The sequence below is a fragment of the Lutra lutra genome, chromosome 11 (genome assembly GCF_902655055.1).
Source record: "Lutra lutra chromosome 11, mLutLut1.2, whole genome shotgun sequence".
In the NCBI taxonomy this organism is placed as follows: Eukaryota; Metazoa; Chordata; class Mammalia; order Carnivora; family Mustelidae; genus Lutra; species Lutra lutra.
In genome coordinates this window covers 39,091,580-39,112,228 of record NC_062288.1, presented here as the reverse complement: position 1 = coordinate 39,112,228, position 20,649 = coordinate 39,091,580, and the positions used below count along the sequence as shown (strand labels likewise).

At 41.5% G+C, this 20,649-nt stretch overlaps 1 protein-coding gene across 1 annotated transcript in view; it reads left to right on the top strand.

The window, feature by feature from the left end:
* The window catches only part of PON3 (paraoxonase 3), a 29,256-nt gene extending 9,757 nt beyond the window's left edge, over positions 1-19,499 (top strand). Inside the window, exons 3-9 of the mRNA XM_047695432.1 lie at positions 322-377; positions 5,375-5,540; positions 10,956-11,082; positions 14,575-14,775; positions 15,790-15,871; positions 16,135-16,263; positions 18,909-19,499. Of these exons, the coding sequence (XP_047551388.1) occupies positions 322-377; positions 5,375-5,540; positions 10,956-11,082; positions 14,575-14,775; positions 15,790-15,871; positions 16,135-16,263; positions 18,909-19,067 (920 nt within the window). The 3' untranslated portion in view covers positions 19,068-19,499. The remainder of the gene's footprint in view (positions 1-321; positions 378-5,374; positions 5,541-10,955; positions 11,083-14,574; positions 14,776-15,789; positions 15,872-16,134; positions 16,264-18,908) is intronic.
* The last annotated feature ends 1,150 nt before the right edge of the window (positions 19,500-20,649 follow it).

Sequence of the window (20,649 nt, the reverse complement as noted above, 5' to 3'; positions counted from 1 at the left end):
GAATAAAGTTGAATCTCCCAGGGCATACCCTAGAAGTTGTTATTTGAAGAATAAATCTAGGCTATGACTTTATTTTATCGTTATTTGCTTTTTTCTCCTGAAAATTGAATTCTAAAGAAAGAATTTAATATTTAGGGAATCTGACCCCGGTTTTACAGTAGAGTAGCATGCCTATGGGATTCCTGGAAGTTAATGTAGTTTCCCAAGTAAATAGTTGAAAAAGTTAATGTATTTTCCAAAAGAAGTCTAAAGTTTCATCTGGGAGGTTTACTTTTTAAGCCTTCGTTCATGCATCTTCCTGATCCTTCACTTCTTTTGCAGAAAATGGCTCTGAAGACATTGATATGCTTCCTAGTGGGCTGGCTTTTATCTCCAGTGTGAGTATTTTCCATGCCCCCCAGACACTCAACTCAATAGACAAATAGATACATTAACGTTGCAGACTAGGGCTGCCTGATGGACCCCTCCACCCTCATCCCAACTGTGGTTAAAGCAGTCAACTAAAAAAGCCAAAACAGGATTCCAGAGGGCTAATCGGATTACCACAGGAATGCCAGGTTTGCTTGCCCACCATGTGGGTAGCTCCCTATGGGGTTACAAATTCAGTAGGGTCTCAGTAAATGTCGACTCCTTTCCATTTGATTCCTAGACGAGTCTTCAGGTTTGTCCTGTTGGTGTCCGTCCCCATCATTGCCCTATTTTGTTGGACCTGAGTTTCCGGTTGTCATGTCCTCACTAACTGGTATTATCTCAATGCCTGCCCGTGTTTGGGATTCGGGCAATATTTGTGAATCATATGTTGACCCTATTACTCAGTTTGAAAGCCTGCTCATTTGCCATCTTGGGTTCCCTGCCATTCCTTCCAACTTTCAAAGACTAGTAGAGAAGGGCCTGCATTTTATTTCCAATACCACCTTCACAGGGTTTGGGATGGTCAGGAAGCTATGTGAAGGACTGACAAATAAATATAAATAAATTAAATACAATAAGTTGAAACATATATGGTGTGAAGATAATGGAAATTGCCATGTATTTATTGAACAGTTGAAGGTTGGAATGCGGCCAAGATTCTGAACAAGCAAAACGACTCCATTTTCAGTGTGAACTCAGATTCCTGGGATTGCGTGTCCTAAATATTCCATTTTAACCAATAGAAAACTACCAAATAACATGAATTTGAAAATCTATATCTTTTTGGCTAAAAGGGGATGTATATAATAACACTTAAAGGCCTGAGTGTCTATAAATTCTCAAGTATGCACAGTATAGTAAGGTTTCCTTTGGATTTTAAATTGCTGTTGGTGCTGAGATGTGTTGGGGTGGGGGGGGGTAGGAGGGATTTTATTTCCTTAGTTTTCCTGCAAAACCAAAACTGAAGCAAAAGCTGTCTAGAAAAGCTTTTCCTTTGTTGTCTTAAATTTTCTATTGTCAATTTAGATGTTCAGCGTTATGCCACATAGACTTTTAAAAATGACTATTCTGTAGCTGGGAGATTTCTCTGCTTTTAGGAGGAAATATTTGTAGGTTCAGCTGTATGCTTCTTTTCTATTTTCGCTGGATCTAAAAGTACTGAACGGTCGCCGTTCAGAAACTAGAGATTTTAACGGAGAAACATTAACAGGGGGCTTTCAATCATAGAGCCCCTCTTTGCAAACTAACAAAACGACTTCTAGGCTAAGGAAGACGTTTTTTGCTTATTTTCAATCTCTTTGCACTGCAGTGGATTCAAGTCCTTGTTCTTGGTTTTTCCTCTCTCCCTTCCTTGCCTCACAGAACATGTTTGCAAGCTGCTGCTTTCGTGAGAAATTCTGCGTGACATTGGTAGTCAGTCTATAGAGAGGGGCCTAGTGGGCTATTTGCTTCCTCACTGTGGGACTTGGCACGCTTCTCTTTGCCTGCCTTCTTCACACATGACAGAGCCCGCCCCTCATTCTCTGTCAGGCTTTCTGTGGCCACACTTGAGTTCCACAGGCAAGTCTTCCCCCAGGGCTCCTTTTGGGCAATGTGCTTCTGCTGTGGTCCCTCATGTTCTCTGAGCCTAGGCTCTTCCCTACCACATCATATCAGACGTGCTCTCTTAGCGCTGCCTCCCCAGGTTTCAAGCTTCTTGTGGCCAGAGCTTTGTGGAGCGTCCGTGGCCATGCTCAGCACTGGATGTGCTATCTGACACGCTCAGGGTGCTTGACTTTTTACTGAATGTGTGCGCTGGTGAATGAGGGCAGTAGAGAAGTTCAGCACCGACACATGCACACAGGTCACCTACGGGGGAAAATGAGATGCTGCCCCTCTAGGGGATTTTCACCATTTTCAGTGGCAAATGATATCCAAAGAATTGCTTGCACTCACTTGCTACAAATTCCTACCCAACTGCCTTACACAGAAAACCGGGTGCCTATGAAGCCATTACTTGGAAGCCATTACTTGTCATTCATTATGACACTTAAAATAGGTCAAGCATGTTTGCAATGTCTTACCCTTATTTACATAATAAATCATTTCTGTTTTGAGAACACGCAGTCTTTGAACTAGCTGGCGGTGCCTTTGTTAACACCCAGACTACCAAAATACTTGCTAAAGAGGTCTTCCTTGAGCTGTCTTCCTGAGTAGTTTTCTCCACTGTCAAACCTTTCTTTATGATGTGGCAGAAAGAGTGTTCAATTAACGATGTGAGTGACTTAGACAATTTATTTCTCTGGGCTTAATTTTCCTTGGTTGAAAGAGAAGAGTTGGATGTCTCTGATATTTTTTGTCCATTATCACCATGACCTAAGTTGCTGGGCTTGGTGACAGCCTGACTCTGAGGAAAGGGTAGACTCAAAGACTGAATTTCATGGCCTGAGAGCACTGGGGGAGAACAGTGATGCCCTTAACTGAGAATAATAGACACAAATGAGAGGCAGGATTCAGGGGGAGAATGCTGATTTTGGTTCTGTCAATTTGATTTGGAACTGCTGTGAGGAGGAAGTTGAAAATGCAGGCTAGAGCTCCAGAGATAGGTTCCAGGTAAATGGGCAGACCTGAAGATAATTGGTATAGAAGAAATATCTGAAGCCTTATGAATAAGATCTGCAAGGGAAGAGTACAGAGCAAGAAGAAAAGAGGGATTGATGAGGATAGGAGGAGGAAGGGGCAGAAAGAAAAGAAGGACTTCTATCTGGAAAGTCTGCTTTTGACTTCTTGACAAGGAATAAAGGGGTACATCAGAGTGTCAGATTCCATGGAGACACAGATAAGGAAAGGGGGAGGGTTTATCAAATGAGATATTCTGGAGAGCACTGATATGACCTAGATAGAGGTGCTTCTACAAATTGGTGAGATTTGGAGCCGTTCAAGGCAGGCGACAAGACCAGGTGATGTTTCTAAGAAAGCAGACAGTGAGAGCTGAAGGCAAGTAAATGTGCGTTTGAAGGAGTAGTAAAATTAGAAGATTTGTCTCAAGGAAGGAGAAATGAGCAATTCTTCAGGCAAAAGAAGGGGGCACTGGTGAGAAATGGGGAGTAAAGCAGGAGAGAGACTTTAAGTTCTAAAGGCCGGGCCCCGAGAACAGGCAACCACGTAAACAGGTGGGGAAAGTAATTAACTTAAGAACAGAAGAGGGAAACGCTATCCTTAAGAGAAGAGGAAGAAAGGAAGAAAATTGATGAAATTGAAGAATTACCAAGATAGAAAGGAGGGAATCAGAGGAAATTCGTGTTGAGTGGCATGGTTTTATCTTTGGAGAAATAGGAGATAAGGTCATCCATTGAGAATAAAGAGGAAGAAGGTGGGTGCTCTGGAAGATAATAAAATAAATCAAGGTGGATACCTGGGGAAGTGCAATAGATTACTATTGGAATGAACAAAAGATTGACAAACGGTATTGAAGGTCTGATTGAAGTTGGGATGATAACTTTGCAGAGGAAGTTTTCTACCTGATTTCAGACTGGTCCTATCTACAAGCTAGACCAGGGAAAGGGGAGTTGGTAGGAATCTCTCCTCCAGGTGAGGCTGACCTAAGAAAAAAAATGAAGCCAAAATAGTGTGTCCTTGGATGGGCTTCTGCAATGTCATTGTTGTCTGGGGGAAAGCCAGGTTTCTGGTAATATTTAGGGAAAGAAGAACTGTTCTTAAAAAAAAAAAAAATCCTCAAAGATATGTGTGAGGTTGTTTGCAACTGAAGATTGATTCCCCCAGGGGTGGGGTGAAGGGCAATGGAAGGGCTATTATTGTAAGTAAGTGTGCGGAGATGTGTATGAGTATTTATAAAAAAGGGAGGGGAAAGGAAGACAGAAGATAGAGTAAGAAGGACATCATTTAAATTGACTATAAATGGAAATGAGGGTACAAGAAAATATATAACATTGTTGATGTTAATATATATCAGAGTAATGGGGGAGGGTGTCAGGGAGGAAGAGGTTTTGTCACTGGTGTAGCACAAACCAACTCCCAGTTTCCACACAATGACCTGGGATGCAGCAAAGGCCCATTGCCTATTATTGGTTAAAAGACCACATAATTGGTCCTTCCAGGAGAAAGAGCCACTGTCCAAGTTACTGACATAAACTTTTTACAATATTTGAAGAAAAGGATTCATGTCCAAATTTTCAGACATAACTATAGGGACAACATAGGTCAGAAATAGTCAACTTTAGGGGCGCCTGGGTGGCTCAGTCGTTAAGTGTCTGCCTTCAGCTCAGGTCATGATCCCAGGGTCCTGGAATTGAGCCCCGCATCGGGCTCTCTGCTCGGCAGGGAGTCCCCCACACTGCCTGCCTCTCTGCCTACTTGTGATCTCTCTCTCTCCATCAAATAAATAAATAAAATCTTAAAAAAAAAAAAAGAAAGAAAGAAATAGTCAGCTTTATGTTACTCGTTTCCCTATGTGAATTCTTGGCTGCTTCCACTCTTTGTGACTATCTAATACAACGGATACAGGGGTGGGAGCAATACAATGAAAGCATGTACCCCTTCTCTCTGCTTTAAGGAGGGTTAGTTGCTGACTATCAGGACTATAAAGGACAGACTCTCAGGGCTTAGCAATCCTATACTTTTTCTCATTTTATAAATGAGGAACCAGAGGCATAGGCAGGCTGAGGGACTCACACAAAGTAACCCAGCCTCGTGTCTTGCATTACACTTTTTGGCTTCATCCCTTCTCTCTATATGAGTAATTGAATATGGGTTCTTCCCACATTCCCATTCCCATTCCCAATGGCCCAAGTGTCATTGGTAATCCCTCAGATCAGATAATGGCATCAGCTAACAGCATGAAAAATCCCAGAAATCTAAAAGAAATGCAGAGTTTTGAATATTTTTGTTAGGCTTTGAGATTTGAGCTCCCATATGAAATATTGTGAAGCGGATATATGCGCTACTTATTTTATATTTTTTACAGGGATTAAAATATCCAGGCATGCCAAGCTTTGCACCTGATGAGCCAGGACAAATTTTCTTGATGGATCTGAATGAGCAAAACCCAAGAGTCCAGGCACTAAACATCAGTGGTGATTTTGACAAAGCATCATTTAACCCACATGGAATCAGTACTTTTATCGACGAAGGTAAAGCCTGAATGTTTAAAAATAAGGGATAAATGAGGGAAATAAAAGACACTCAACCTCCATGACTCAATGTGTATGTGAAAGGAAGGAAAATTCTACTTTACCAGAAGAAGGTATATTTGTAAGATAATAAAATGTGTACCAAACATTTGTAAACCCCACATTAAAGAAGGGAAACTAGAAGGTAGTCATTCCTTCTTCCTCTTATCTCCTTCTCTTTCCATTTGGCCTTCAAAACCAGTTTGGAGATGGTTCTCAGATATCTAACATATAAACTCAAAGTCCTTTGAAAATAATTGTGTGTGACATTAGAAAACATTACATGAAAGAAAACGAGATAAACTAGACTTCATAGAAATTAAAAACTTTCTGCTTCAAAAGTCACCATGAAGAAAGTGAAGAAATAACCCAAAGAATGGAAGAAAATATTTGCAAATCATATATCTGATAAGAGGCTTGTATCCAGAATATATAAATCATTCTTACAACTCAACAACAAAAAGACAGCCCAATTAAAAAATGGACAAAGGATCTTAGTAGACATCTCCAAACAGATATGCAAATGGCCAATAAACACATGAAAAGATATTTAATATCCTTGGTCATTAGGGAAATGCAAATCAAAACCATAATGAGATGGCACTCCATTCCCACTAGGATGGTTATAATAATAATAATAAAAAAAAGCTGGGACGCCTGGGTGGCTCAGTTGGTTAAGCAGCTGCCTTCGGCTCAGGTCATGATCCCAGCGTCCTGGGATCGAGTCCCACATTGGGCTCCTTGCTTGGCAGGGAGCCTGCTTCTCCCTCTGCCTCTGCCTGCCATTCTGTCTGCCTGTGCTCGCTCTCTCTCCCTCTCTGACAAATAAATTAAAAAAAAAAAAAATCTTTAAAAAAGCAGACAATGACAAATGTTGGCAAGGATATGGGGAAATTGGAACGCTCACACTTTGTTGGTGTGGCCAATTTTGAAAGCATTTTGGCCATTCTTCAAAATGAACACAGAGTTACCATACGATCCCTGAACTCCACCCCTTGGAATGTCCCCAAGAGAACTGAAAACATAGGTCCACACAAAAACTTATACACAAACGTTCATGGCAGCATTATTCCTAATACCCCAAAGGCAAAAATAACCCAAATTCTCACCAAGTGATGAATGTATATACAATGGGATATTATTTGGCAATAAAAGTGATAATGTTCTGACATATACTACAACATGGACTAACTCTGCAAACATTATCCTAAGTGAAAGAATTCAATCATAAAGGCCACATAGTGTATGATTACATTTATATCAAGTGTGCAGAATTGGCAAATTCATAGAAACAGGAAGTAGCTTAGCTGTTTGCAGGGGCTGGGGGAAATGGGGAATGATATCTAATGGGTTTGGGCTTTCTTTTTTGGGTGATAAAAATGGTCTGGAGCTAGAGAGTGGTTATGGTTGTATAACTCTGTGAATATACCAAAAACCACTAAATTGTACATTTTAAAAGCTTGAGCTTAACAACAATGGATTATATCACACAAAAACTGTTGCAAAAGTCTAGGATATTAATACATTATACTTACTTTAACACAACAGTTTCTGGTGTGATTTGCTACTTGTTCACAGTTCATCATTCCTGACTAATTTAATTTTTAGATATTTGTGAGTCTATAGGGCACATGGAAAATAAAAACAGTGAGACCTCACTCATAGTAGCTATGTGAAGGGAAGGTCAAATGGAAGTGTGGCAGTTTGGAATTTTTTAAAGAAATTGTGTGTTAATTCTTTCAAATACATACGAGAGTTACAATGTATTGTTAAGAATACATTTGTTGAAGTGATTTTATTGAATAAAAAATGAATGATTAATAATTTTTTTTAAGATTCCCTTTATTTATTTGACAGAGATCACAAGTAGGCAGAGAGGCAGGCAGAGAGAGAGAGGTGGAGGCAGGCTCCCTGAGGGGCAGAGAGCCGGGTGCGGGGCTCGATCCCAGGACCCTGGGATCATGACCTGAGCGGATGGCAGAGGCTTAACCCACTGAGCCACCCAGGCGCCCCTGATTAATAATGATTAATCTACTCATCCAACAGATCTTTGTTTAATTCCTTTGGTCTGCACCAATAGACTTGTTGTTTTTGTTTTTGTTTTTTTAGATTTTATTTATTTATTTGACAGAGATCACAAGTAGGCAGAGAGACAGGAAGAGAGAGAGAGAGGGAAGCAGACTCCCTGCCGAGCAGAGAGCCCAATACGGGGCTCCATCCCAGGATCCTGAGATCATGACCTGAGCCGAAGGCAGAGGCTTTAACCCACTGAGCCACCCAGGTGCCCCGGCTTGTTGATTTTTAATAAGTGGGTTCCTTTTAAAATTTTCATATAATTTACTTATTCCTCAAAATAAAACACTGGGCCCAACCTTGATACTTCTCCTCTTCCTGCCCCATTCAGTCACCTAGTTCCAAAGTTCTGTCCAATTTACCCTTCAAATATGTCTCCAAGCTGTCCACCTCTCTCTGTCCTCGATGCCTCCATCCCATCCCAAGCCCCCAGCATGTCTTCCCTGGATTCTATAATGGTGCCCTGACTAGACCTTCCCTCTTATATACCACCTCCATCCATTTTCATAAGCAAGAGTTATTTTTTATGCAAATCTCATCATGTCCCTCCCTTCTTAAAATTCGTCATATTGTTTCCATAACTCCAGAGAATCTCAGTTCTCCAGAGTGGGTAGGAACTACCTGTGTGTATTCTGGCATGTGGGTGTTTTCTCCAACCTCACCAGATACCACCTTCCCCTCGACCAGCCACACTAGATTTCCTTTAGACCTATAAAATGCTCCATGCCGGGGCACCTGGGTGGCTCAGTGGGTTAAAGCCTCTGCCTTCAGCTCAGGTCATGATCCCAGGGTCCTGGGATCGAACCCCGCATCTAGCTCTCTGCTCGGCAGGGAGCCTGCTTCCCTTCCTCCCTCTCTGTCTGCCTCTCTGCCTACTTGTGATCTCTGTCTGTCAAATAAATAAATAAAATCTTAAAAAAAAAAATGCTCCATGCCTCAGGCCCTTTGCATTTGCAGTTCCTGCTGAATGGAATGTCTTTCCACCACTTCTGACTTATTCTTCCTCATCATTCAGGCTTCAGCTTAAATGTCACCTTCTCAGGGAGCCTTTCCACTATCTTGTTTCCAGGTGTGAACCTTATTTTATTTCTTCTCAGTATAGTCCTTCTTTTAGCACTCATCAAAATGACAATTAAAGTTCTTTATTAATATTAAATGTTACCAACCTTCTTTTCTTCTCCTACTGTTGCCCTGTAGTGAGCTCCTTCACATCTTTAGATCCAAGCTTGTCACTCTTTAAGTGGGTGCCACTCTATGAAGAAGACATCTCCTCTCTCCAGTATTCTTGTATTTACTATTTCCTCTGTGTTCTCTTCTCTGGAATATAATCACCATAAAATCATGTGTGGCTTGTTTATTGCTGGATTCCCATAGTCTAGAACGGTGTCTGTTGCATAGTAGGTGCTCTATGAACATGTGTTGAATGAGTAAATTAGTGAGCCCCATGAGATAGGGCAGATATTAACACTCAGTTTTATAGATGGAGAAATGAAGTTTGAAGAAATGCAGCGACATGTGACTTCATATCTGTCATTAATAAAAGGCAATGCCAGAAGTAGAACCCAGTGGTCTTCTTTCTAATCCTATATCCCTTACTTGGGTGAAATTAGGGCTCCAAGCTCTGTTTAAATTATATGAGTCACCATTTTTTTGTCTGACCCCCCCCCCCAACACCTTCATTGGAGAAAGTATAATGAGTGACCAGATTAACCTGGAGCTATTTTACTGCATGGGATAATGTTAGGGGTGAATTATTATTATTATTATTGAGGCATGGGGAGTAGGTGCTTGTTTTTTTCTTTCGTTTTGTTTTTGTTTTTTGAGATGGAGCCAGTTTACAGATTAACCCTCAAGCATTTAATCAGACTTTCAGAAGCTGAATATATTATGGTTGCAATCTTATTTTAGTTACTAGTCACTTCCCTTAATTATGCATTTAATAAGGGCAAAACATTACCCATAAATCGAAATGGAATGAGAAGACAAAAACCAAAAATTTTCTTACTGAGCATCTGTTATATGGAAGGAAGGGTCCGGTAGAAGCCTAAAGAAGGGGTAAAACCGGCGCCGCACATATAATGCTCACGCTGTGTCTGGCAACAGTGTCTGGCTGAAGGGCCACGTGGGGGCTGAAATCCAACTCAGGCTTTGCTTGCCAACCCTCAGGCCCTGGAACTGAGCTGGGTCAGACTAAAAGAGTCACCTGTGAGGGAGTGCCTTTCTTTAAGTAGGGTTAAGGTACCTGTGTGTTTCAGGGGCTCTGAGTATACCCCTGCATCTCAGGGCTGGTGCTTAGTCTATGTGATCGGGAACTTGTCAAGAATGGAATAAGGAACATAAATACAGACCAGGCCCTGCAGTGGGAGGATGGGGCCAGGCTCTTTCAAACTCCAGAGCTCTTCTGAGCTAGAGCTTCTGTCAAGTCAGAAAACAGTATTTTGAAAAAACGTATTACTACTCTCCATGCTGTCCCCAGCAGTTCACATTTTAATATGAACAGAGGGGAACATTCTCGAGGTTGGCAGTACCCAGAATTGACTAGTCTTCTTTCTCTTGGCTTCATACTTACTTCTGTGTCCATTGGGATCATTAAATATTGTTATTGCAGCCTTAGATGGTGGACTTGTGTCAGAACTTTCTTCTCTAGCTGGGACATGTTCCTTCTTTTAAGATATTTACATAGCCCTGACCTTTCTTGAACGTGTGTTGCAATGTTGGCATTTCTCAAAGAAAGGAATTCTCAGCACCTGCTTGCTTTCATGCACCCACTTTTTTTGTTGAAGGGCCACCTTGGGAAACCACATGTGTCCATGTACCATTGTAGTTCTGTACCTTCCTGTTGCAGAGGTTATGTAGGTGAGGATCAGGAGACCATTGAGAAACATCTGGGCTTGGTTCTGCCACTTGGTTGTGGCGAAATTGCTGATGAGTGACTCACCTTCTGAGCCTCAATTGTCTCAATAAGATGGGGATCGTAGGGTGCCTGCGTGGCTCAGTTGGTTAAGCAACTGCCTTCGGCTCAGGTAATGATGCTGGAGTCCTGGGATCGAGTCCCACATCAGGCTCCCAGCTCCATGGGGGGGTCTGTTTCTCCCTCTGACCCTCTCATGCTCTCTCACTCTGTCTCTGTCTCTGTCTCTCAAATAAATAAATAAAATCTTTAAAAAAAAAATGGGGATCCTAGCAGGTGTACTGGGGGATCAAATGCAAGGTATATAAGAAAAGTGCTTGAACATGACCAAGTTGTACACCAAGTCTAGGAATATAATAATACTTGTAAATTATGCCTTTTTTCCACCTTAGACCAAACTGTGTATCTTTATGTTGTGAATCATCCCCACATGAAGTCCACGGTGGAGAAATTTAAATTTGAGGAACAACAACATTCTCTTGTACACTTGAAAACTATAAAACATGAACTTCTCAAGAGGTATGGAATTAAAGTATTTTGCACTTCTATTTATTTTGCATCTCTGCTGTGTGCTTTGTTTTCTTTGGTTCAGCAGGCTTAAACTTTTGTTTTGCAGCATTTTTTTTCCTAAAGCTTTCAAGAGGTTCCCATGGTGACACTGCCCAGCACCTCACTAGAAATTGCTGTATTCAGTATTGAATATCTTTATATTCTCCAACTCTCTGAAAGCATTTTAATCCTATAAAGATGTTCAATTAGATTCCCAGTTCTAATTCCATCCTCTGTACCACAACAATGCAATACTCACTATTGGGCTCTCTTCAAACACCTACACCTTTTTCTAGTTGTCCCAGTAGGTTGTGTTCTGAGAGCCTTACCGGCTGGGTGTTACAACCAGCCTCCAGATGGGCCATTCCTTTGTTTGGTAAAAGCTTTAGGACAGGATTTGAAAAAAGGCTATCGGCTCATATAAAAATTCACATTTACTAAACATTGACTGTGTGCCAGGCCCTGTGTCAAAATAGTTCATTTAATTCTCCCAACAGCCTTTAGTAATAGGCATGAGTAAACTGGGACCTAAGAAATTTTGGGTTAAGTTACCCAAATTACATAATTTGTAAGTGGCAGAACCAGGGTGTAAGCCTCAATTGGTCTGAATTAAAAGCTGGACTCTCGGTCATAGTGATCAACATCTTTTTTACTGTGTTGAGAAAAATAGTTTAGTCTTTTAGTGTGTAGTTTGCTTGTTCTAAGGCTGTAACAAACAAGGAGGAACTTGTCTTTTATAAAATGGACTCAATGCTGAAAGACAGTAGAGGTTAATCTTTGCTGCGATAGAGGATCAGGAAAAGAAAAGGAAGGAAGTTCATTGTCTTTCCTTCACTGTCTTTCTCAAAATCATGTATGAATTTCTCCCTGTAGAATTAGGGATGACAAAAGCAGAGGGCAGAAGAAAAGAAGTGGGGGTCACTGAACTCTTCCCATGATGGGTTGCACTGGGTTCTGAGGCACAGCAGAGACCAGGACCGCCACGGGATGACTGAGAAACTGTGGACAAATCTCTCAACCTATGCTTCAGTATCCTTAGCAAAATGGGGGTTCTGTCACTGGCTTGACTTACCCAACTGGTGATGGTGACTATGACCTCACTGAACGAATTCCTTTCAGTGAAAACATAGCATAAGGGAAAACTTAATAGGCAACCACTTTTTTTTTTTTTAAATTTTTATTTATTTATTTGACAGACAGAGATCACAAGTAGGCAGAGAGGCAGGCAGAGAGAGAGGAGGAAGCAGGCTCCCTGCGGAGCAGAGAGCCCAATGCAGGGCTCGATCCCAGGACGGATCTCAGGACTCTGGGATCATGACCTGAGCTGAAGGCAGAGGCTTTAACCCACTGAGCCACCCAGGCACCCAATAGGCAACTACTTTATTGGAGAGTTACCATCCCAGGACCCAGAAGCGAGGGGTCAGCCTGAGGCAGGGAGAGGCGGATGTGATGGATTGAACTATGTCCTCTCAAAAAGATACGCTGAAATTCTAACCAGCCATCCCTCCACCGCAACATCTCAGAATATAACCTTGTTTAGAAATCGGAATACTGCAGATATACTTAGTTAAATGAAGTTATATTAAAAGTGGGGGTGGATCCTTAATCCAATATGACTTATGTCCTAATAAGAAGAAAGACAGACAGGGAGAATGCCTGTGGAGATGGAGAGTGAGATTGGAGTGAAGCATCTACAAGGTAAAGAATGTCCAGAATGACTAGCAGCTAGAAGAGGCAAGGACAGATTCTCCCATCGAACCCTCAGAAGGAGCATGGCTCTGTAAGCACCTTCGCTTCAGAGGTCTCACCTCCTGCGAGACAGCAAATTTCTATCATCTTCCACTCCCCAGTTTGTGGCACTCTGTCATGGCAGCGCTAGGAATCTCATGCAGAGGAGAGGCTATGGTGAGTGTTAATGAAGCCAGCCACTGCCGAGTGCAGCTGCTTGAAATCATAGGGTTGTCCTCCTGTAGGCAACGTGAGCCTCATTTTCGGACAATCTGGCTGCCATAAGAAAGGGAGAAGAGTTTATTCACCAGTCCCATCTCCTGAGAGCCGAAGTTTGCCCCCAAAGAGTATTAACTCCTGAAAATTCCTGATTGTGCATGTGCAAGTCAAGTCTGGTGATTATCCCGTGCTTTGGCCTCAACACAGAAGCCTGGAAGTAGGAGCCTGAGGCCAGTAATAAAAATGAGGTAAGGTTCTGTCAGAACCAGGCAGAGCTGGTTAGAAGAGTGCCATCTGGAACAGAGCGGGTGAAGTTTGGAGGACCTAAAGAGTACTTTTGAGAGGTGCCTTGGTACTCAATTTTAACCAAGCATTTCAAGCAGTAGAACAAAGTGCTCTGGGATCGAACTTAACCTGTGGTGTCTGCCAATACTTTTTGGAAGAATGAATGCTTAAGCTGAGACCCAAAAGATGAGTGGCCTAATGATCTTGGAAAAGTCATTGTAAATCAAAACCTCAAAGTATTTCCTGATTCATTCAAAATTTTTCTAAATTCAATCTATAAGTATTTCATTTTTTACACTTTTTTACATTTTTTACACTTTTTCTCTTTTTTTTTTACTTTTTTCTTTTTTACATTTTTTTCAAGTCACCATCTCTTTTTTCCTTTTCCAAAATGTAAATGACTTTATTGCTCTTTACTCTTATAGGAGTATGACTTGTTTCATTTAAAAATTTTCATAATACTGAAGACTATAAGCAAGAAAGAATAGCACTCACAATCCCAATTATAAAAGTCGGGATGGACTGGGTTATGTTACAATAACAGAAAAGAAAAACTGTAAGGTTTTTAGTGGCTCAAAACCATAAATTCTGTTTTATTTTCTTACTCATGCTATATGTCCAATGTAAGTGATTCAAGGATTCAATTTTATATTGTCCTCCTATAGGGCCCTCATCACGGGCCACACTTTTCAGTCATCAGAAAAGTTGCTGGTTACTGCGAAAGAGTAAGGGACGCATGGTGGATCTCATACTGGCCCGTCTTCCTTTCGGAAGACACACACATCACTTCATCTCACTGGCCAAAAGCAAGTCATATGGCTGGGCCAAACATCCAGGGCATGGAGAAGTCTAATCCTAGAAGAGAGTGAACCAGAACTATTGGTGACCACCGATAATAACCATTGTTGCACTGTGACCATCGCACATAACCATGATTGACATTTGCAAGTCAACAATTTGGAGTTGAGGGGGTTTTTTGTGTGTATTTATGTGTTTTTGCTGACTTCTGTGGAAGGGAAGATTGAGAAAATAATAAACGGCTAAAAGAAAACCCGTCAGGTGCAATGAAAAATCATGTCCTTTGTGCGGAATTTCTTCATTCATACTGCTTCGTATATACTTTTTCAAACTGATGAACATAAGGGTCTTTGAGATTCAGTGTTTTTGACAACAGTCTAGATATTTAAATACACCATGGGTTTTGCTCTCTCTTTCTTTTTTTCACTGTAGCCTGAATGACATTGTGGTTCTTGGACCAGAACAGTTTTATGCTACAAGAGACCACTATTTTACCAACTTCTTCTTGGTGCTGTTGGAGATTATCTTGGATCTTCGTTGGAGTCATGTTGTTTTCTACAGTCCAAGAGAGGTCAAAGTGGTAGCCAAAGGATTCAGTTCTGCCAATGGGATCACAGTCTCACTAGACAAAAAGTAAGCTTTTATAATTTTCCAATACTTTGCTCTTGACATTTTAGTGGATTCCTTCCTTTGGGAGGTGGTTACCTCCTTAAGCTTAAGTCGGCACTGGATAGGTGGACAGGTCGGGTGTGGCCAGGGTTCACACTCTTTGTGTGATCATAAACACACCATTTGCCCTTTTGCATGTTGGCCTCCCCACAACCCCCCACAATGAAATGAAGGATGTGGATTCAAGGATGTGAGGTCCTTGGTCCAATTTACCATGTGACTCTAGAAACAGTTACCCAACACACTGAAAAGGAGAATAAATGCCCAATATCTCTGCCTTTATGAGGCTAAAAGGTGTTTAACTACTTACACTAAGTTGAGTTACCCAAAAGTTATTTTTAGAGAAGGAGACCTGACTTAGATTGGGCATTGTGATTTTCATATTTACTGATATACAACAGCAGACTTTTCTAAATACGATTTTATGCAGCATGAAATTCTATGAGAAGCTCTTCTAAAGTGTTTTAGATTGGAAGGTTTTTTTGAAAAAGAAATGTACCCCATGAATATTACTATGTGCATTTGAGATAATAGAGATGATCCCTGTAGAAAGCATCTCTAAGTTCCACCTCTTTTTAAAAAATGATTATGATTGACTTTCATGGTCATCTGATACTTCTTTGTAAGCACCAGTTTCTTGTGGAAGTATAGACTCTTTTGACTTATAATAAAGAGGTCTGCTTAAATCCACACAATTTAAGGAATACATTGTGGCTCCGAAGTAATGAGACTGAGCTTATATGTCACCTAGAAACACCAAGGTCATTACTTTATAGTCACATCTCATATTTAATGCTTACTTCAAGCTCTTGAAGAATACTAAAAATAAGTTTCTGTTATCTTCTTGTACCATGCTTTAGAAAGACATTGCAGGGGCACTTGGAACACTTGTGAATTGTTAGACCTCTCCTCCAAAGTAAAAGTTAATGTCATCTCTGATTACTACTTGCTTACATCTAAATGCTATTTTCTTCAAAGGTTTATCTACACAGCTGATGTAACTGCTCAGAACATTCATGTCCTGAAAAAACATGAGAACTGGGATTTAACTCCAGTGAAGGTAAAACTCTCCTGGCTTGCCTTGTCCCCCCACCATGTGGCCTCTTAGATCGGTTCCTACGCCTGACCTAGGAATGTGCTCCTTGAATGCAGGAAACATGACCATTTTAGAAGAATATAGGTGAGATTGTGCTTGAACTTCTAAAATTCAATAGTAAGGCCCTTAAAAAGACCCATTTCAGGAGCCAGAAGGAGCTGGTGGGAGGGAGGAAGGGTTGAGAAGAAAGTTGAAACAACGTCTTTGTATTTCCTATTTGTTGGAAGGTGATACATCTGGGCACCTTAGTGGATAATTTGACGGTGGATCCAGACACGGGAGATATTTGGGCCGGATGCCATCCTAACGGCATGAAGCTGCTGGCCTATAACCCTGAGGATCCTCCAGGGTCCGAAGTAAGTGCCTGTATTTCTCTGAGCTCACAGGCAAAGCTGCAAGAACAATTTGTTGAGGTGACTTGGGAGAATTTAGTGGGTCACATGCGGTGTTCCAGAACTGAACAAGTTCTGCATATGGAAAAAGCAGAGACTTTAGCAGGATGGAGAGTTACAGCCCATTAACCTTTTCAGGTCTCCTGATGCCAATTTAACACCAGTGCTAGACAACATGTCCCATCCTTGCTAGGGCTGTGCTTGTTATTAGGAAGAATAGATAAGTAGGAGCTTCATTATTCACACTGACCTAGCTTGCCATATCATATTTCCAATCAGGATGTAGGCTCTGAGAAGGGCCTGAAGTTAGGCAAAGGGAAAGTCCTATATGGGACCATCTGCTTTCACATTACTATGAAGCTCAAAAGAAAGGATTTAAATGATTGTAGTCTCAAAACAAAACTAGTTTTGCCAGCAGGTTCTAATGTATATGATAGTGTTGAAGAATGTCTCATTTTAAAGATGCTATTTGTGTTATTTAAATCTCTTCTAAAACAGCTGTGCCTGGGTGGCTCAGTTGGTTAAGCATCTGACTCTCCATCTCAGCTCGGGTCTCTATCTCAGGGTTGTGAGTTCAAACCATATGTTGGGCCCCAGGACGGGCATGGAACCTATGTAAAAAGGAAAAAGAAAAAAAAAAAATCTTCTAAAACAATAGCGTATACCGTTGAATTTTATATGGCATTAAAAACAGGAGGGGATTTTCTATAGCTTTGAGTTTAAGAATAACAAATCTCTAGTAAATTCAATATAGATAAAATTCTTGGCACACAAATTCTGAGAGATTAATTCACAAAAATTTATTGAGTGCTTATAGTGGGCCAAACTTTTTTCCAAGGCCTGGAATATGTCAGAAAACAAAATATACAAAGATTTCCGCTCTTCTGGAGGGGGAATTGACAATGAACACAATAAGCGTAAGAAGTTAGTGAATTATATAGCAAACTTGAAGGTGGTAAGTTCTATGGGAAAAGAAGTATTACAAGGTAGAGGGGATCAGGATTTCTGTGAAAAGGGGGATGGGCAGTACTATTATTAAATACAGGAATCAGCGTAGGCCTCATTGAGAAGGTAAGGTTTTGAGAAAGATATAATGTTTGAATCTAGGTTTGGGGAGTTGGAAAATTGAGATTCAAATCCCAGCCTGGTAACTGGTCCTGGTAACATACCCCGATTTCTGCTTCCAATATTGCTCTTCCTCAGTTAAAAAGAAGAAAAATCTGTTTCTCTAATTTATTAACATATTAATCACAGCATCTTAAAAACAAACAAGCAAGCAGAAACACCCAAAAATACGAAGAGAAACAAAAGTTCAGTCTGAATCTAGAGCCTAAAGAACTGTTACCCCAGGCTAGCAATCTACCTGGGCTTCAGACACACGCCCCCCCAAAAGTGAGCCATATTACTTTTTACAAACGCCCAATAATGTCTGCTGTAAGAGAATGAAAATATAATCTAGAACATGTCTGGAATATTGTTCAGGATCTTTCTCATCTCTCTGTTTTCAAGTTCATCATAACGTTTATTGTAGATAAGGCTTCTTCCTTCACAATCAATGACACCCTTCCCTTGTGGTTGAGGCTTCACTTTTCTATCTACGTGAGTTCCAAGTTTGAGTATTTTCATGTAACAAACCCGAGATGGATCTTCCTTAAGGATCTTCCTTAAGATGAAAAAACAAAACTCAACTCAACTCTGTTCCTAACAAGTGTCGATACATACTCATGACTCGTGAATTTCTAATTGGTTTTCTTTAATTCCTATCATGTGCTGTTTCAGTGAACTTCCTCCAGGCTATTCAGAAAACTGAGCTCTTATATGTTTACTGATGAACAAACTTAAGTGTGTTGATCTTGAGAATGAATAACAGTAGTAGGTGGGATGTGTCAGATTGACTTCCAAAGTATGCATTCTTTATGCTTCTGAGCCACGTTATGGATACGAGTGGGGTTCCAGCTGGGACAAGTACCACCCTACTGGTTACGAGATTAGGTTGGCTTGCTAACAGAACGTCCCTTCATCCTCTCTGTCCTGTGTTTCCCTCCCCACACAGTAGGCCTAGTCAAAAGCAAAACCCTTCCCCCAGACGAACACTATTCACTCAAGAATTAGATAAGAGCGCCCACTGGTTCTTACCTCCTTCTTCTTTTTTTTCTTTTCCTTTAAATTTATTTATTTGACAGATAGAGATCACAAGCAGGCAGAGAGGCAGGCAGAGAGAGGGGAGGGAAGCAGGCTCCCTGCTGAGCAGAGAGCCCGATGTGGGGCTTGATCCCAAGACCCTGGGATCATGACCTGAGCCAAAGGCAGAGGCTTTAACCCACTGAGCCACCCAGGCGCCCCCTCACCTCCTTCTTCTATAGGAGATGCCCAAACTATCGAAATTGCTGGGAATTTGGTGAATGTCAGATAACCAGTCCACTTGACTGCACAGACATAATTAGAACATTAATACTTTCATCAGAATACCTCCCAAAAAATAATTGTACACAAATTTCAGTGTATCGATTTCTGGGAGATATATTAGTCCTGGAGTATTGGAGAAGGAAAATGTCACTAGCAGCTGTTCGCTCATGTAGCATACTGACGAATAATCTTTTTCTTGACAGGTACTTCGCATCCAGAATGTTTTATCTGAGAAGCCTAAAATCAGCACCGAGTACGCCAATAATGGCTCTGTGCTTCAGGCAAGCACCGTGGCTTCTGTGAACCACAGAAAACTTCTCATAGGCACGGTATTCCACAAAGCTCTGTACTGTTTGCTCTGAACTCCAGATATCCCCAAGTCTTGTCAACCAAGAAAACACAAAATGACAAGCAGCAAGATAAATGTGTTTATTTGGGGTCTTAGGGATTGCAAACATGGGAGACACAGATTCGACTCGAATTGAAAGCGTGCTGCAGAGAGACAAAGAGGTTAGAGTTTTTAAAGAGGAAAGAAGAGATTTACCTAAGTTGTTTGAAGAAAAGGTGCTTGGTGTTGGTATACTTACAGTGACACTAAGCTGTGTGTGGTTGGTTGCTAGGGCGAGGCAGAAAGTCCGTTCATGTCCATCTTAACACCTAGTAGATACCCGGGACTTGAGCTGAGCTTAGCGAAAATTCCGAGAATTTCATCCAGAACAAGTGCATAAGCCCCACCTCCTCGGTGTCCTCCCGGCTCCCTTTTAAATAACTCTCTTAGTAAAGGTTTACTTGATTTTATTGTCTCTGTTGTCAATCTTCATGTTTAGTAAAAATAAAAAAAAAAGTTATGGGCACCTAGGTGGCTCAGTCAGTTTAGTGCCTGCCTTTGGCCTGGGTCATGATCCCAGGATCCTGGGATCGAGCCCCACATAGAGTTCCCTGCTCAGCCAGGAGTCTGCTTCCCCTCTCTCTCTACCTCTTCCCCAGCTTGGGCTCTCTCTCTCTCTCAAATAAATAAAATCTAAAAACAAAACAAAACAAAACAAAAAACTCTCACTCATATGATAAGTGAAACTGTACAGAAATGACAAAACCAATAATAGCGTGCCCAGCTTTTCTTATGCAAAGAAGCCTAGCGATTACATAATGCCCACCACGTCCTAAGTCAAGTGAGTGACAGTCCAATAAGAAGCCAGACTTCTCAAAAAGTCAATGCTTTTCATCCAGTACCCCCAATATTCTTTCTACAGTAAGATGTGCATGCTCTGGTGAGTGAGCATTCCAGCTGACCCAGCGCCCCTTGCTAACCGGGAAGCAAAACTACCTCCTACACCTGACATTTTCAGCCTCCTGTGGTCCGGATCTGGAGCAAAGCTGATGCTCAAATACTGACAAATCCCCTTTTCTTCTTGTGTTTGTGCTAGGTACAAACTGCCAGTCAGGCACCTAGGCCATGGATAAAAGCAGAGACTGGCACCAGGAAACTGCCAGAGCCCTCTTGTAGCCTTTCTGGTACAGACACCAGAAACCGGGTTCTGGAAAATCTGACAGAGACCCCGCCTCCCTGGGTACCTTAGGGCGGAACAGGGCTAATCTGTTCCTTTTTAACACGCCTTTTTTGTGTAGGGCTATTCGGGTCTGAAGTACTCTAATCAGCTTACTCTTGAACCATGGAATGGGGCCTTAGAGCTGTGACCTTCAACTGCTTTAAACTTGCCCTCTGGTTAATTCAATACACACCCTATTAAGCAAACATCCCACAGACTTCAACCTGAGGAATCACAAATAAATAATATGGGCGCGCCTGGGTGGCTCAGTGGGTTAAGCTTCTGCCTTCAGCTCAGGTCATGATCTCAGGGTCCTGGGATCGAGCCCCGCATTGGGTTCTCTGCTCAAGGGGGAGCCTGCTTCCCCTGCTCTCTCTGCCTGCCTCTCTGCCAACTT